The 13,960-nt window shown below is 37.9% G+C and overlaps 1 protein-coding gene across 12 annotated transcripts in view; it reads right to left on the bottom strand.

Annotated features, from left to right (window-relative positions):
- The window catches only part of RGS22 (regulator of G protein signaling 22), a 74,616-nt gene that overhangs the window by 20,102 nt on the left and 40,554 nt on the right, over positions 1 to 13,960 (bottom strand). For 11 of the 12 annotated variants that reach the window (XR_014579707.1, XR_014579708.1, XR_014579709.1 and 8 more), the window contains exons 16-21: positions 11,610 to 11,702; positions 10,946 to 11,112; positions 7,731 to 7,893; positions 6,943 to 7,101; positions 5,053 to 5,115; positions 2,353 to 2,514 (exon numbers count right to left, since the gene is read on the bottom strand). Coding sequence is in view for 7 of the 12 variants with exons in the window: in XM_083824126.1 (XP_083680252.1) it covers positions 2,353 to 2,514; positions 5,053 to 5,115; positions 6,943 to 7,101; positions 7,731 to 7,893; positions 10,946 to 11,112; positions 11,610 to 11,702 (807 nt within the window). In the remaining 5 variants the exon portion in view is untranslated. The remainder of the gene's footprint in view (positions 1 to 2,352; positions 2,515 to 5,052; positions 5,116 to 6,942; positions 7,102 to 7,730; positions 7,894 to 10,945; positions 11,113 to 11,609; positions 11,703 to 13,960) is intronic. The other variant, XM_083824127.1, reaches the window with a different exon arrangement.

The following is a 13,960-nucleotide window of genomic DNA, read 5'->3' as shown; positions in this document are numbered from 1 at the left end:
ATGTCTGAAATAATTCATGCAGGATAGACAGAATACAAAACAAACCTGAACTTACAAGGGTAAGATCTCAAAGGAGCATTGAGGTTTTCTACTCTTGTTAATGTGACCCTATCATTCTGTTAAAACCTATTATTACTGTGTTTTCACACTCTGATGATGCTACTATTGGGCTGTGACAGGAGAGAAAAATCATTCAAAGAGCTTCCTTGAAATCCTCTGAAATACGTACTTTCCATCTATCTATAAACATCAAGACATTTCTATAACAACAGGAGATTATCGCATGTATCTTCTATAGGCACAATGAGCATTCCAGAGAATTTTCAGGAAGTGAGCTCTCTAAATGAAGAATAGGCATTTAGTTTTGGTAGAGGAGGCTGGATATTTACTTTGCAAAGAAATTAAAAACAGGGCTTTTAACCAGAAATGTGGTATGTGGAAGAACAGTTTTGTTTTATTATGAATACTTTTTAGTTTTGTGGAGGAAAAAAAGAATGATAACAGCTACAATGAAGAAAGTAAGGCAATACAAAAACATATTCAATATATCCTAAGAATATATTATGGTTTTCTTTGCTCATCTAGCACAGAAGAAAATGCAGAGAGCTGTAGTAAGAGGGAAGAAAAACAAGCCATAAGATATGAAGAGGAATGAGACGTGAACATACAGAAACAGATGGAAATGATCCACAGAGTTATATTTCTTCATATTTGTTTTCAAAAAAAATTTTGTATTTTTTGTTTGTCCCAATATGTGCCGCCAGCCCAAATGGGTTATGAGGAGCAATGCAGACACTGACTCCCAAAGGGAGTTCTGTCTAAACTGATGGCGTGATAGGGCTCAGACAACACAAGCATGCACTATGCAAAGTACTGCCCACATCTTTGGCAATGTTCCTCCAGTTCAGCCTGACCCACAACACTCCTACTGCTCCAGCCCTTTGCTTCTATAAAGAGCATCAACTGCCAACCATGACAAATCGCATGCATGTAGAAATATGGTCAGATTGTGCTTTTTCTTGATAAGAAGACAAATAAAATTAACATAGATGAAGGAGAGGGGGTGGGACATAAAACAATGAAGCCTTTCTTCAGAAAGCAGACAAAGAAAACAGTCTAAACTACACTCCACATTTGTAGAAAGTTTCCATGTCCTCCAAAATGTAGCAACGAGGAGTCACAAATCTGAAAAAAAAATGTCGGATATTGTGAGAAGCATTTATATCACGTAACTTCAGGTGCCTTAATGTGAACTTTCTAGTATAAGATGGTCACTCTGTAACCAAGAGAGACAGCAGCATCTCCAGAGAGCGTATCAGCCTACAACTCTGTGACTCCTCACGTTGGGGTCAGAGCCACTGTGAGGACAGAAGGATTGCCCTCTGGAAGCAGAGAAGCTTCAGCTTCTAAAGTAGACCCCAAATTCAAATGCCAAAACTATCCAGTGAAAATGCACCCACATGCCCGCAGCAGGATCTCCAAGTGCTACTGCAGCATCGCCTGTGTTCGGCTCCTAATTTCTGAGCATGTTAGCTAACCTCATGCTGCCTGCTCTCCATGTGCATGCAGACTATGTTCAGGAGCCCAGGAGAGGCTTTGTTTGCACCAGCAATATCCCAGAGGCAAAAGGAGTAAGGAACAAGTGAAAGATCTGTGGTGCCCCTGCCTTCAGTCCAGGGTGCTACTTGGAGGCTGCTGTGTGATTTAAAGTCTCACTCCAGAGGTTTCTGATTGTGTGTTGCTTCACGCTACAGCAGCTGCAGAAAGAGGAATGCATGTGGAAGACAGAAAACCCCTGCTAACCTTGGCCACCTCCTCAGTGGCAGTCAGATGCAACTGTGCAGAGTGTAAGGGAGATGATGTCTGCATTTTACATACAAGTTTTTTGGGTAGAGACGATCTTAACATTTGTACATTTGATTGAATTTCAAAGTTCTTTCTGATTTTTGAGTAACTACCCAACTCAGCAATAATCCCTCTGTTTAACAGTGTTTAGCTATAAAGACAGAATGAACATTTACTGCTTGCATATTTTCTACTGCTCAACAGATGTATACCAAAATCTGGGCATTCATTAGTTAGTAGTATCCCTTTAGAGATTCAAAAGAAAGGCAGAGTTTGAAGAAGCACAAAGAAACACAGGCATAATACATTCAAGTCATTAAAAAACAGCTACCCTTAAGAAGTCAGGATTTTCATCAAAGAAAAAGACAAATAAATAGTGAAGGAGGTTTTACTATGAATAAGAAAATGCTTAGAGATATTCTTGTTAAAATTTTCCTAATTTGCAGTAATGGATGCATTTGCTTACAAGTTGAATGATGCTCCCCTTGTGCTGTTTTACTACCATACCTTATACTTCTGTACCTCTTGCCAGAAGAGCACTCCATTCTCCAGGAGGTCTCCTTTCAGGGACACAAAGCGTTGAAACTGATTTGCTGTCACTGGATTCAACAGCGCTTTGCGGAAAGCAATTATTTCACTAGATGAAGAAACCCACTTATTGTCCACATGCTGTCAAAGAAGAAATAAATGCACCAAATAAACTTTGTTTCAAAAAGCAATAACAAAGGCATTAGTTAGCGTAAACTGTCTGATTCTTATCTTTGCACTGACCCTAACTTTCAGTAGTTTATGAGTTTATGACATGGATACAATAGAATTTGGCAAGGTTTCATTTATTTCTTTCCTTCTTTTCTTTCTTTTCTTTTCTTTTCTTTTCTTTTCTTTCTTTTCTTTTCTTTTCTTTTCTTTTCTTTTCTTTTCTTTTCTTTTCTTTTCTTTTCTTTTCTTTTCTTTTCTTTTCTTTTCTTTTCTTTTCTTTTCTTTTCTTTTCTTTTCTTTTCTCTTTTCTTTTCTTTTCTTTTCTTTTCTTTTCTTTTCTTTTCTTTTCTTTTCTTTTCTTTTCTTTTCTTTTCTCTTTTCCTTTCCTTTCCTTTCCTTTCCTTTCCTTTCCTTTCCTTTCCTTTCCTTTCCTTTCCTTTCCTTTCCTTTCCTTTCCTTTCCTTTCCTTTCCTTTCCTTTCCTTTCCTTTCCTTTCCTTTCCTTTCCTTTCCTTTCCTTTCCTTTCCTTTTCTTTTTCCTTTTCTTTTCTTTTCTTTTCTTTTCTTTTCTTTTCTTTTCTTTTCTTTTCTTTTCTTTTCTTTTCTTTTCTTTTCTTTTCTTTTCTTTTCTTTTCTTTTCTTTTCTTTTCTTTTCTTTTCTTTTCTTTTCTTTTCTTTTCTTTTCTTTCTTTTTTTTTTTCCAGTTTGGTTTGGGCAACATTTTTTGGAAAACGTGATGGGAGAGGAAATGACTGACAATGATTTAGACCATATGAGTACATACTATAAAGTATGGAAACAGCTATTGTTATTGATTATGGCAACAGGCTACTTTTCTAGAGAACAGTTTGAGTTTTGTGCAAACAAACAACAAAGAAAAAGGAACAGACAAACCACATAGCTAAAAGTTGTAAAATGCTTCTGACAGGGATCTCACTAACAAAATGAGCTTTGAAATGTGTTGCCATGATCACCAACAGAAGCTGGAGAGTTTGCTCTCTGTGGAATAAAACTACCAATAGTAAAATAGAATTTAAAGTCATCAAGACATTTTGGAAATCCTCCTGCTGCAAAGCAGGGAGCAGTAGGCAGCCAGGAAAGGGTGGAGAAAGAAAGATGGCTTATGCAGGGACAGTTTGTTTGAAATGAAGTTCAGGCTGGCCTGCCTTCCTGAACAAACAGTTCTTGTGCTGTAACTGAGCAGCAAGCCAAACAATCCCCCTTTGTTATCAGATGGATGAATGAAAACTGTCTTGTAACAGTGGTAGAAAACTCCTGAAGTCCCGGAGAGATGGAGTGCTGTTCAATGGTCTGCATGGGACAGAAGCATTTGTAGTTGTTGCAGACAGTCCTGGCAATATAACCTGATGGTAAGCTGAAAGACTTCCTGCAACTGCTTAAAGACGGAGGTTACGCTGCAGATTCTGCTGTGGAGCCTGCCAGGGTTGGGCGCCTACCCTTGCCGGAGGGTGTGTGGTGGTTGTCCAAAGAGTCCTCTGGTTAAAATGAAGTCAGTGCAACTTAAGACATTAAGGTGGCATCTTCTCGGCCCTCCTCCAAATTTCCAAACATGTTCCCTCCGCTGTGACCAGGATTTAAGAAGCTATTGGGAAAAATTCTTTCTGGGGCATATTCATAAAAGGAAGAACAAAACGCTGCTCCTGCCTAATGTACGAATACTGTTTAGCTTATGGTTTAATAACCTTAAAGCAGAATATGGAAAATAACCATCTTCCTGACAAACAGACAAAAGAAAACTCAGTTAACAGAACCCACATGCACTTTGGATCCCTTCCGAGCTAATGGTTTGCATGGATAATTGGTGACCGGGTCTCCAGTTTGATTTCAACAGACAATAAAAGTTCAACTGAATAAATGTACACAACTTGTATGTTGGCAATCACCAAGAGTTCACTGCTCTTCAAGAGAAAAAACTGGCAAACATCTGATGAAATGTATTATTACAAAGGTTTAAGATGTTTAAAATTGATATTATCTCAGTGCTGTAAGATTAAAATACAATTCTAAATGAAACAGATACTGTGAGATATGATTAAACCTGCCCACTCCACTGCATACTTCACATTCCCTTTTGTGTCTGCACGTAATCCACTCGCAATAATAAATAAACTACCAGATGCTGGAATGAACAGCTTGTCCCAATAAGTCCACTGCATGCAAAATACAGATAAATGTGAATTAAAGGTACAATACCAGTTTAAGGAGGGTTAACAGTGCTCTACAGAGAAGGACAAGAGACATGTTTTTTTCAAGTATGACCTCTTTAGCCAGGAAGGGAGAGAAATTTACCGTGAACATCCAGCAGGGAGCTAGATTCACCAGTAATGTGAGTAATCATCCCACTGTAGCCAATACAATCATGCCTGCTTTTGACAGCATTGCATTTGGGCCTCATGCTGTCAGCCGGGAAATGGTGAAGGATGTGCAAGGTCCGAACAGAAAAGACAGCGAAACTGCAGACACAAGAGACATAATAAACTTCACTTGCCTTCCACATCCTAGTTGTCTTCTCCTGGTTTTGGCTTAGGAGATCTTCAGTTCTGTCCCTTACCTACAGTTGAACAAAAGATTATCATTGTATTTTTTTTAATATTTTGTTTAATATTCAGCCCTCTAATGATTGAGACCACAGTGGGAGAATAGTTGACACTTCAACTATCTTTATTTGGCTCTTGATACATGAAACTTGTGGACCCACACTGAACACCATCCGCTGTTAAGCTATAAATGAGCCCTTGCTCATTAACACTGAGGAGTTAAGTCAAGAGGCAATGGCAGTCAAACGGCACTCTTCCCTTGATTTATCCTACCCATAATGTTGAGGTACCACTTACACTGGGAATAGATTTTGAGTCTAATGTTGTTGTTTTTTTTAATATGAATTGGGTTTGTTCCTTTGGACAGCTGTATCAGAAATACAGACTTGATCCTTCAGCTTCTTTGTAGCAAAAAATACACCTCAAATCAAGGGCAGATTTTCTGAATAAGGACTACATAGCATGCCCACAGTGTTTGGTCACTGTGAAATATGAAGCCAAGTAGAGAATGTCATCTGGTTTCATTTCTTCTAAAATACGTTCTTCAAAGGACCTTTTCATCCTCTGAATTTGCAGTAAGAAAGAGAAAAGAGCAGTGAGACAAAAATGAAGACTAGGGAAAGACTAAAAGCTGATTAAAACTATGCATTTCCTGTAAACTGTTTATTAGAGTTTAATACAGCATTTTCCAAACTGCAGGGGCTACTCTCCCTGCCAGTACAGTGCAGCAGGTGCAAGAAGAGGCATGCAAAAGCTAGCTTCCAGAACTGGAAGCAGCTTAGCCTCATCCCATGGTCTTGTGCCAGGGCTCATAAGGGAAGCAGAGTTCAGCTACAAAGGGCAGAGGACTAGGAAATTTTGCTTTAATTTTATCATTACTAAGATTACAATTTGTCTTACCAGAATCTACGCTTTTCCGATTGCTTAATGCTCTGAATCAATTAAAAGGATCCAGTTCATGTGCATTTCTGGCAATGCTTCTGAAAACCCTCTTGATGTTAAAAACAAATCATAGAAAATAAGTTTTATGAATCACTGCGGTGTGCATGTCTGTCCGCATGGTGGAACCATCAAGTTTCCTTCTGCTGTGACATTCACATTACAGAGCTCTTGTGGAAGTGCATAAGACAAGTTTTTTTGCAACTGTCATGAGCAGGATGATCTCCCCCCATAGATCCCAGCCACAGAGGCGCTCCCATAAAAGGGAGGTGTTGGCTCTGCCCTTTCCCCAGTCTTTCTAATGAGCCAGCAGAGTGAAAGACTCCTCATTCCAAGTTCTCTGGCAACTTTTTAGGGTAACCAATTGGAAGCAAGGCTTGTAGAAGTTAACATCCCCCCCAAGCAGAATTTCAGAAGTCCGGCAGTCATTTCTACAGGCACTGTAGCTCCAGAAGGGAAAATATGGACACCATATGAGAGGGTGAATACAGCATGGGAAGCCCACTCGCTTGAGTTCGTGTCCCCTTGGGCAAATCCTTTACAAAGCAGAATTTCTTCTGTGCACAAGTGTATGGCTCAGGCAGAATGGCACATGGAGAGTGCAACATTATGGCAAAGATCATCTTTCTCCCCTGGCAGCCTAGCTGGCAGCAGAGCCAACACCAACTTCTTCAGATTTAGGATCTAACAATAATACTGTCAGCCAGACTCTGCCTTCAGAGGAACTGCCTTCACAATTATCAAGCTAAATGCTTCAACCTGTATGTGCTAGAGTGTCTTTTTCAATGTAAACTGAATGTGAGTTATAGGCTGCTTTTCCCCCGAAACTTTTTATCCCAATGGCAAATTATGAACCAAACAAAAAACAATGCCCATATGTGTTGCTGTTGTTAAAAAATTACCTTTGCTTGTCCCTCCGCCCCACGTTGTTCATCTGCCTGGAACAATGGCAGCCATTGTTCTTCTAATCTCTTCTGGATGCACTGCTGAATTTCTAGCAAAACCGCTGGAGGAAGCTGATCATGAAGGATTTGTCCCCATCCTCCACCTGAATGCATTAGCTAAGCAATCCAAACACAATAACACGACATAAACTTTTGTGTATACCAGAAGTCCTTTATCTCTCTACATCCTTGATTTAGCAAAGCAAGAGCTTAACTGTAAGCAAAGTATTTAATGCATGCTTACCCAAGGCTCACATGTACTTTTCATAAAAGGGAACAGATTACATTTGTCTTTACCTATAATAGAATACAGACTCTGGCAAATAATACCCCAACTTGACCAAGTAAATTTCATAAGTATCAAGATATATTTGAGTACCACAGCTCAGACTTGCCGTCTGTGACTTTACGGACATACCAAAAATAGAAAGCTGAAACAAGCCACTCTGCCTGAAAAACATTTTTACACTTTTTCTGAGCTGTGCTGTGCGTGCCCTGGCTGTGGCCTCAGATCAGGATTTAAGAGAAATGTTCTGTGAGGACCCGGAAGGGTGAGCCTGAACAGGAAGTAAGAGACCCCCACAACCAAAGCAGAACCAGACTGGTTCTGTTCCAAAAATACTGGCCAAAAAAAAAGTAGATTACAGTTGCAGAGATGGCTTGGGGAAAAGTAAGAGTAAAGCTGATGACAGACTCATCTCAGTCACAGCAACTAGTTTCTTAATGAATGCTTTTTTAACTGGTACCTGTTCTTGTTGCTCTCTGGTAGCTGGACTGTTGGGTCCAAAAAAGTATTTTTTGTTCAGGTACTTGTTTTTAATGTCCTTGGATTTTTCCTCTCTTCCTTCTTTATCCTTGTGGAGCATCCTTCTGAACTGTTCAATATCTAGCCAGCACATGAGATCCATCCTACAGACAAATTTAAACAGAATGTTTTTTTCAATATTGAGTTAATTTCATAACATTCTAGAGAGTTATTAGTTTAACCACAAACCACCGAAGTGTTAAGTCCTAAATACCAGGTCAGATTGGACTGAAATTTTATGTCTGTTCTTCTTTGCTTGTACTGTCTGGTGAGACTGTGGCATATGCTGAACAGACAGATCAAAAAGCATCGTGGGGAGCTCATTCAGGGTTCCTTATGGAGGACCCTGAATGGAGCAACCTCCTCAGGTTGCTGCTGCTAAATCTAGCAGGGACTGCAAACTAGAGACACAGAGCAGAGCTCACAGAGTGAATGCAAAAAGAAACAGATGAGAGTTTGAATTGATACTATGAGAATTTGAATTGATATCACAGGCTGTGAGCCACTGGGAAATAAGTCAACATTGCTGTTCTGCCTCCTGGTCCTGCCTTCTGACAGAGGAACAGGGATGACAGGTTGACAGCTGGGAACAGCAGCCCTGGGAATCAACCCCCTTCCTACCCCATGTGAGGTGCTAGAGCTTTTGCGTTAGTCCACAAGTCAAGCAGACAAAAAGAATATATGGCAAATCTGATTTCTATGGCTTTTCATGGGCTGCCTTTTCATAAATTATTGAGTCCACTACTTATTTCATTATTTATAATAAATGACTAATTGTATCTATATGCAATACGTAGCCTATATATTGTTCATAATCATTTGAGTGTATACTATCTATTTGAGTTTGTTTAAATGGAACATATATTGGTTTTATTCTTTAAACCAGAGGACCTAGTAGTTGACATACCCACGGTTTCAGTAATAATTCACATAACTGTTTTCTGATAGTATCTTACTATCTGGACTTTTGTGAGCACTTTAATGAGGACATTCATTGTATTTGCAGCAGGAAATATGAAGCATTAAATTCAGACAAATCTGTTTCACTTTTCCATTTGTTTAATAACTGGCTTTTTTGAAGCATTAATCTTTGAGTAAAACTTTCAAAAGCATCCAACTGCTTTAAGAACAGATGTCTCCCTTTCAAAAGCCTTTTGAGACCCATACAGGCCTAAGTTCTATTGAGACTGAAATTCTTTCATTTGCTAGTTTGTCAAAAGGGAAATAAGTTCACCCACAGTAAAGCAATCCAAGTTGCTGTGGTTTATGGAGTTATTCCTTGTCATCTGCTCATGCCAACTGACCAAATATGTCCATCTTACTTAAAAAGCAAAATATATCATCTTAAAGTGTATTAGCTTAAACTGTCTACGGCGATGGCTTATCCAAGCATGCTCTACTTTTTACTTCCAACAGATCAGGAGCATGTGCAGGGTCAGTTGCTCTGGCAAAACTAACAAGTTAGTTATAAATAACCCATTAAACCTAAGTAACACAAATTGTCCTGCAACTGTGTGATTGTATCCTGTATATTTAACAGACTATTAATTAATGGAAATTGATTTTGTTTCTTACCAGAATTTGTGTGCAGGTGCTTAGCAACCTGACTTCATGAAACTTGAATCACTTACAATTGGGCCACAACAGACTTGGGTTACTAGGTCTGGACCTATCTCTAAAACAGTTTTCTGAGACTTTTTCAAATGTTTTTCTTCATAAGGAATTTTTTTAAAAGGCAAATTGTTCATAGATTAAACATTTCTCTGGCTGGCTCTATTACTTAACACAGGACTTGCCTGTGATTAACAGAGAGACAGGAACTCACCGAGGTGATTTAGCATACCTATCTGAGCCCCCATTCTAGCCAGTTCACTGGTGATTGCTACCATCACCCCAGTTAGAGAGGAAGTCTAGACTGGTGGTCTCCAAAGTGGAGTGTGAGCATGCAAGGGTTCATGAAACAATCCACTGGGAGGGAGGAAAAAAATATTAGAACTTCAGTAGTACATGCTTATAATTTATTAATAAAATGCATATGTATATATTGGGTATGCACGCTCAAAACACTTTTGCTGACAGGTGTGCACAATCAAAAAAGTCTGGAGACCACTGATCTAGATAACTAAGAAGAAATGTGGCACAGTGCTTGCTTGAACATGAACACCTACGCCATGAAATTTTCAGTCTAAGCTTGTTACCCACAGTCTTTTTGTAGTCAGTGAAGAAAAACAGCCATATTTAGAAGTGATTCATCCAACTGTTTCTAGACGTTCCCTTCAGAATTACAAGAATTGTGTCCAGAAGTATTTATCTCTCTGACTACAAAGGGAACCTATGATGATAAGCAGAAGCGGTGACATTTGGTCTTGGCCAGAGGAATCCTGTGCTAGATGACCGTCTCTGGGCACTTTAGAAGAAGGTGACCAACATCCAATTTAAAACCATAGCAGTGTTTATCTATAAGCATCAGCTCATGGGAACCCAGGTTCAAGGAAGTGACAATTAAGGGATTTACTAGCACTTATTTAAAAATTACAATTGCCTTTTCCTAAAACAGAATAGAGATAAGTGAGAGGCTTGGAAAAAAAGAAAAAAGAAAAAAAAAAAACCAGTGGCAAACTCACATTTACTTCTGCTAGAACTTCTGTTTAAATCTTCATTTTTAAATAAGTGGGTTGTTTTTCAAGAACCTTGCATAAACTGTATCTGTTAGGGGCTGGTAGTTAATTCTGTTCAGCTCAGTGCAAACAAAACTACGGTTGCCTTCACACAATAAGCATAACATGGCTGTGTTCTATTTGTACATTTTTGTAACATCCTGCCTTAATTCTTAAAATGTAATCAATTGAAACTGTACTAAAAAAGATATTTTTTACTCGTTATTGTCTAATTGCTTCATTCAGGAATTTACCGCTAATAAAAGCATAAACTGAAAGTAAAACTGGACTACAAACATGTTATGAAGAAGAATTTTTACCCTCAAAAAAAGTTAAGACAATTCAGCTGTCTGGACAATATGCATGTCTACTTCATAAATATGCAAACACTTTAAAAAAAAAAGATTAAAATCCATGAACATTTACATAGCCAAGATTCTCAGCAAAGATTTCTTCTGAACTTTAAAATGGATAAATTAATAATAAACAAGAAACATACCTGGCAGAGTGCTCATTCAGAAAAACCCAGAACTGTTCTAACTTCTGTTTGTCGTGGATCAGGTCATACAGATTAGAACCTGCCGATTCTTTGGGAACTTGACACAAGTTCTGAGCTTCTTTGAGAACGTCAGGGCAGGATGGGAGACCAGTGTCAGCAACAGTACTCTGAGGGAAGAAATGATTTCACTTGCATAACTACTTTGGTTGTCTCTATATTTGCTCAGTCTAATAATCCTGCATTAAACAATTTCGGTCTCCATAGAACAGCTTTATGATCACTAAGAAAACAGATTGAGTTAAGGTCCTAACTTTTATACAGCCTTATTTTTATGTTTGCTTTAAACATATCGTGTGCAGGTTCTCTAATCAAATAAACCAATACATACCTGTAATTTACTTGAAATTGGGGTACGTGTTCAACTAGTGGAAACTGTCGTGTTAGGTCCAATCATACAATGGTGTAATATTGATGTAACTGACAGAAAACTGAATTTGTAATTAACACAATGGCTATCAATCATTACACAAAAACTGGATGGTAGAAATCAGATTACTTGCTTCTCCAAACTGGCATTTAGTCAGTCTTTCGTTGCTGATACTCAAAGCGTTAACCCTCTCTGATAGAAAAAGAGTTTGTTTTTGTTAGTAGGTACTTGTCTTACCTCATCCTTCTTGGAAACACTCTCTTGATGCAAAGCCTGGAGCTTTCTAAAGTACACGGAGTCCAGCTGTCGAGTTTCTTCCACCAACTCCACCTAATAAAAATAATATCTTATGTCATTCCTACAGTACACATTATAGAAAGATGGAGAACTGGACAGGCAACTTGCCAGTGACAGTGGATAGAAAAGAATACGTTTGCCAATAATGAGACAGATGTTTAGGAGACACTAGAAGTCACATCCTTGTGACAAACAATTCAATTAAAAGCTCTGGTGGAACAAAATTTTCAGGTCTATGTAGGTTCACATGTAGATTTCTACAAAACACCACTAAATAACCTCTTTAAGGGAAGAACACCGTATTTAAAAAATTGTTGAATTATATTGTGTAAAGCACGCCAGACTTACCTGATAGCCTCTACCAGCAAATTGCATTTCAAAGTGTCACTGAGAAGCAGAAAGCCAGGTCTTAAAACTATCACTCTCAGTGGGAAATAATGAAAAGATAAAGTGACACATTTCCAGAAAAGGAAATTCGAGACAAGGATGACATCTTACTATAATATCTAAACAATTAAGCCGAAAGCTTTCAGACTCTCAGTCCTGTCCCTTTCTTCAGTCTCATAACAGTTAATGCCTTAAAACAGTAAATTGTACATGATTGGAACTCATTAATTGTTAGTATTTTTTAACTTAACTAGAAGCATTACATGTATCATTAGAGTAATTCTCCATGTTATGTGCAAACAACCCGTAACTGAGTAAAGAATAGTTTGGTGTCCCTCTCGGCTGACTAAACCATTCAAATGTAGGTTTAGGACATTTAGCAAAACTGAGTCAATTAATTAAATTAATTAGGACTCCTATTACAAAGATTAGAAAGCTGTGGTCTAATTACACAAGAATTTACATGCAAGAGAAAGAAAAGAGTTTTTAGATTGATATTCGTTACACTTTTATGTAAACATGAATACCACACTAATCACCATTTTATCTGAATGCCTTTAGGCTCAATGTAACTCTGCTCCACTGTTGTAAAGTGCTTTGGGGTATTCTTTTCTTTAAAGGAAAATGTAGTTTAAAAGCAAATAGGAAAATAATTCAGAACATTTTTCACAAACTTCAAACAGAGAACAGACAGAGGCAGGATGAGAGTCAACAATAAAAAGGAACTCTCCTGTTTTCATGTTTTGTTTAAAGATAAAAATGTAGATACATACTGACTATGTCCCAAATAAACAATTTTGAACTCACCTAATTCTTGATAAAATATCTTGTTTCATTATGGGCCAAATACATCCTGATGTATGGGAGAACAAAGGGGGGAGAGTAGAGCCAGGGACTGAAGAAAATACAAAGCAGACCTTTTCTTTGTGCTCAGAAGGAGTGTGCCTAATGCAACAGCCTGCGCCCAGTACAGAGACTCTAGTGCCTCCTAGAACAGGTTGGTTTATGTCTGTTTATAATAACTCTTCACAAACACATATATTGTGCATTCAAAAGGATTTAGTTCTATTTTTTTTCAATCTTTGATTAGGATGCTTTCATTATTAGGGCACTTATTTAGAAGTCTGCCTGTAACTGAACACTTGCAAAGCAAAGCATCATCTAAACTGAAAGGGGAATAGATTACTCCTCAGTTAATTCAAGGAAGTATTACCTGACACATGCATTTAATTAATATAAAGTAAGGGTTTGGTTTTGATTTTTACTTCTGCTATCACTAGAAGCAGTGAAAATGCTGTATTCAGAGTCCTCAAAAGCAGAGTCCTTTTTATACGCAAATGGTGTATCCTAATACTCTGCTTAGCTGATCATTTGTTTCAGTGCAGCATTAGCACTAGATACTAGACAACTAGTAATAATCATACACATGTAAAATATACATTTATAAATGATACACAGTTTATTTTAATAGTAGTCTGATAGAAAGTAAATTAAATTTCAGATTAATGAAAGCACAAATCAATTACGTTATTCTGCAGGTCACAAACAATTTTAGATGAATAACTTGGAAAAAATAACACAGAAAAGGTTGAAAATTAAATAGATTATTTTGCAGATGTGTTTGGATTCCCATATTTCATTTTAGAAAGTTTCAACAATGTTCAAACTTTCAAAGTTTCTTAAGGAAATTAAGTTATCACAGGATGAGATAAAGGTCCCCTTGTGAATTAATTAAAAGGTAGAAAATCAAAAATAAAGAAATATAGTTTTCATAGTGGGGTGTGGTTCCTATTGGAGTCTCCTAGGGATCTGTGCTGAGGTTGTTTTTTCAAACGTATTCAGAAATTTTCTGGAAAAGGAGGTGAGTGAGGAGACAACAAAGTTTGCAAAATGATTCCACAGAG

This window comes from Anser anser, assembly GCF_964211835.1.
Source record: "Anser anser genome assembly, chromosome: 2".
NCBI classification, from domain to species: Eukaryota; Metazoa; Chordata; class Aves; order Anseriformes; family Anatidae; genus Anser; species Anser anser.
Note: the sequence above shows the minus strand (reverse complement) of the source record. Positions and strands in the feature narration are given on the sequence as shown.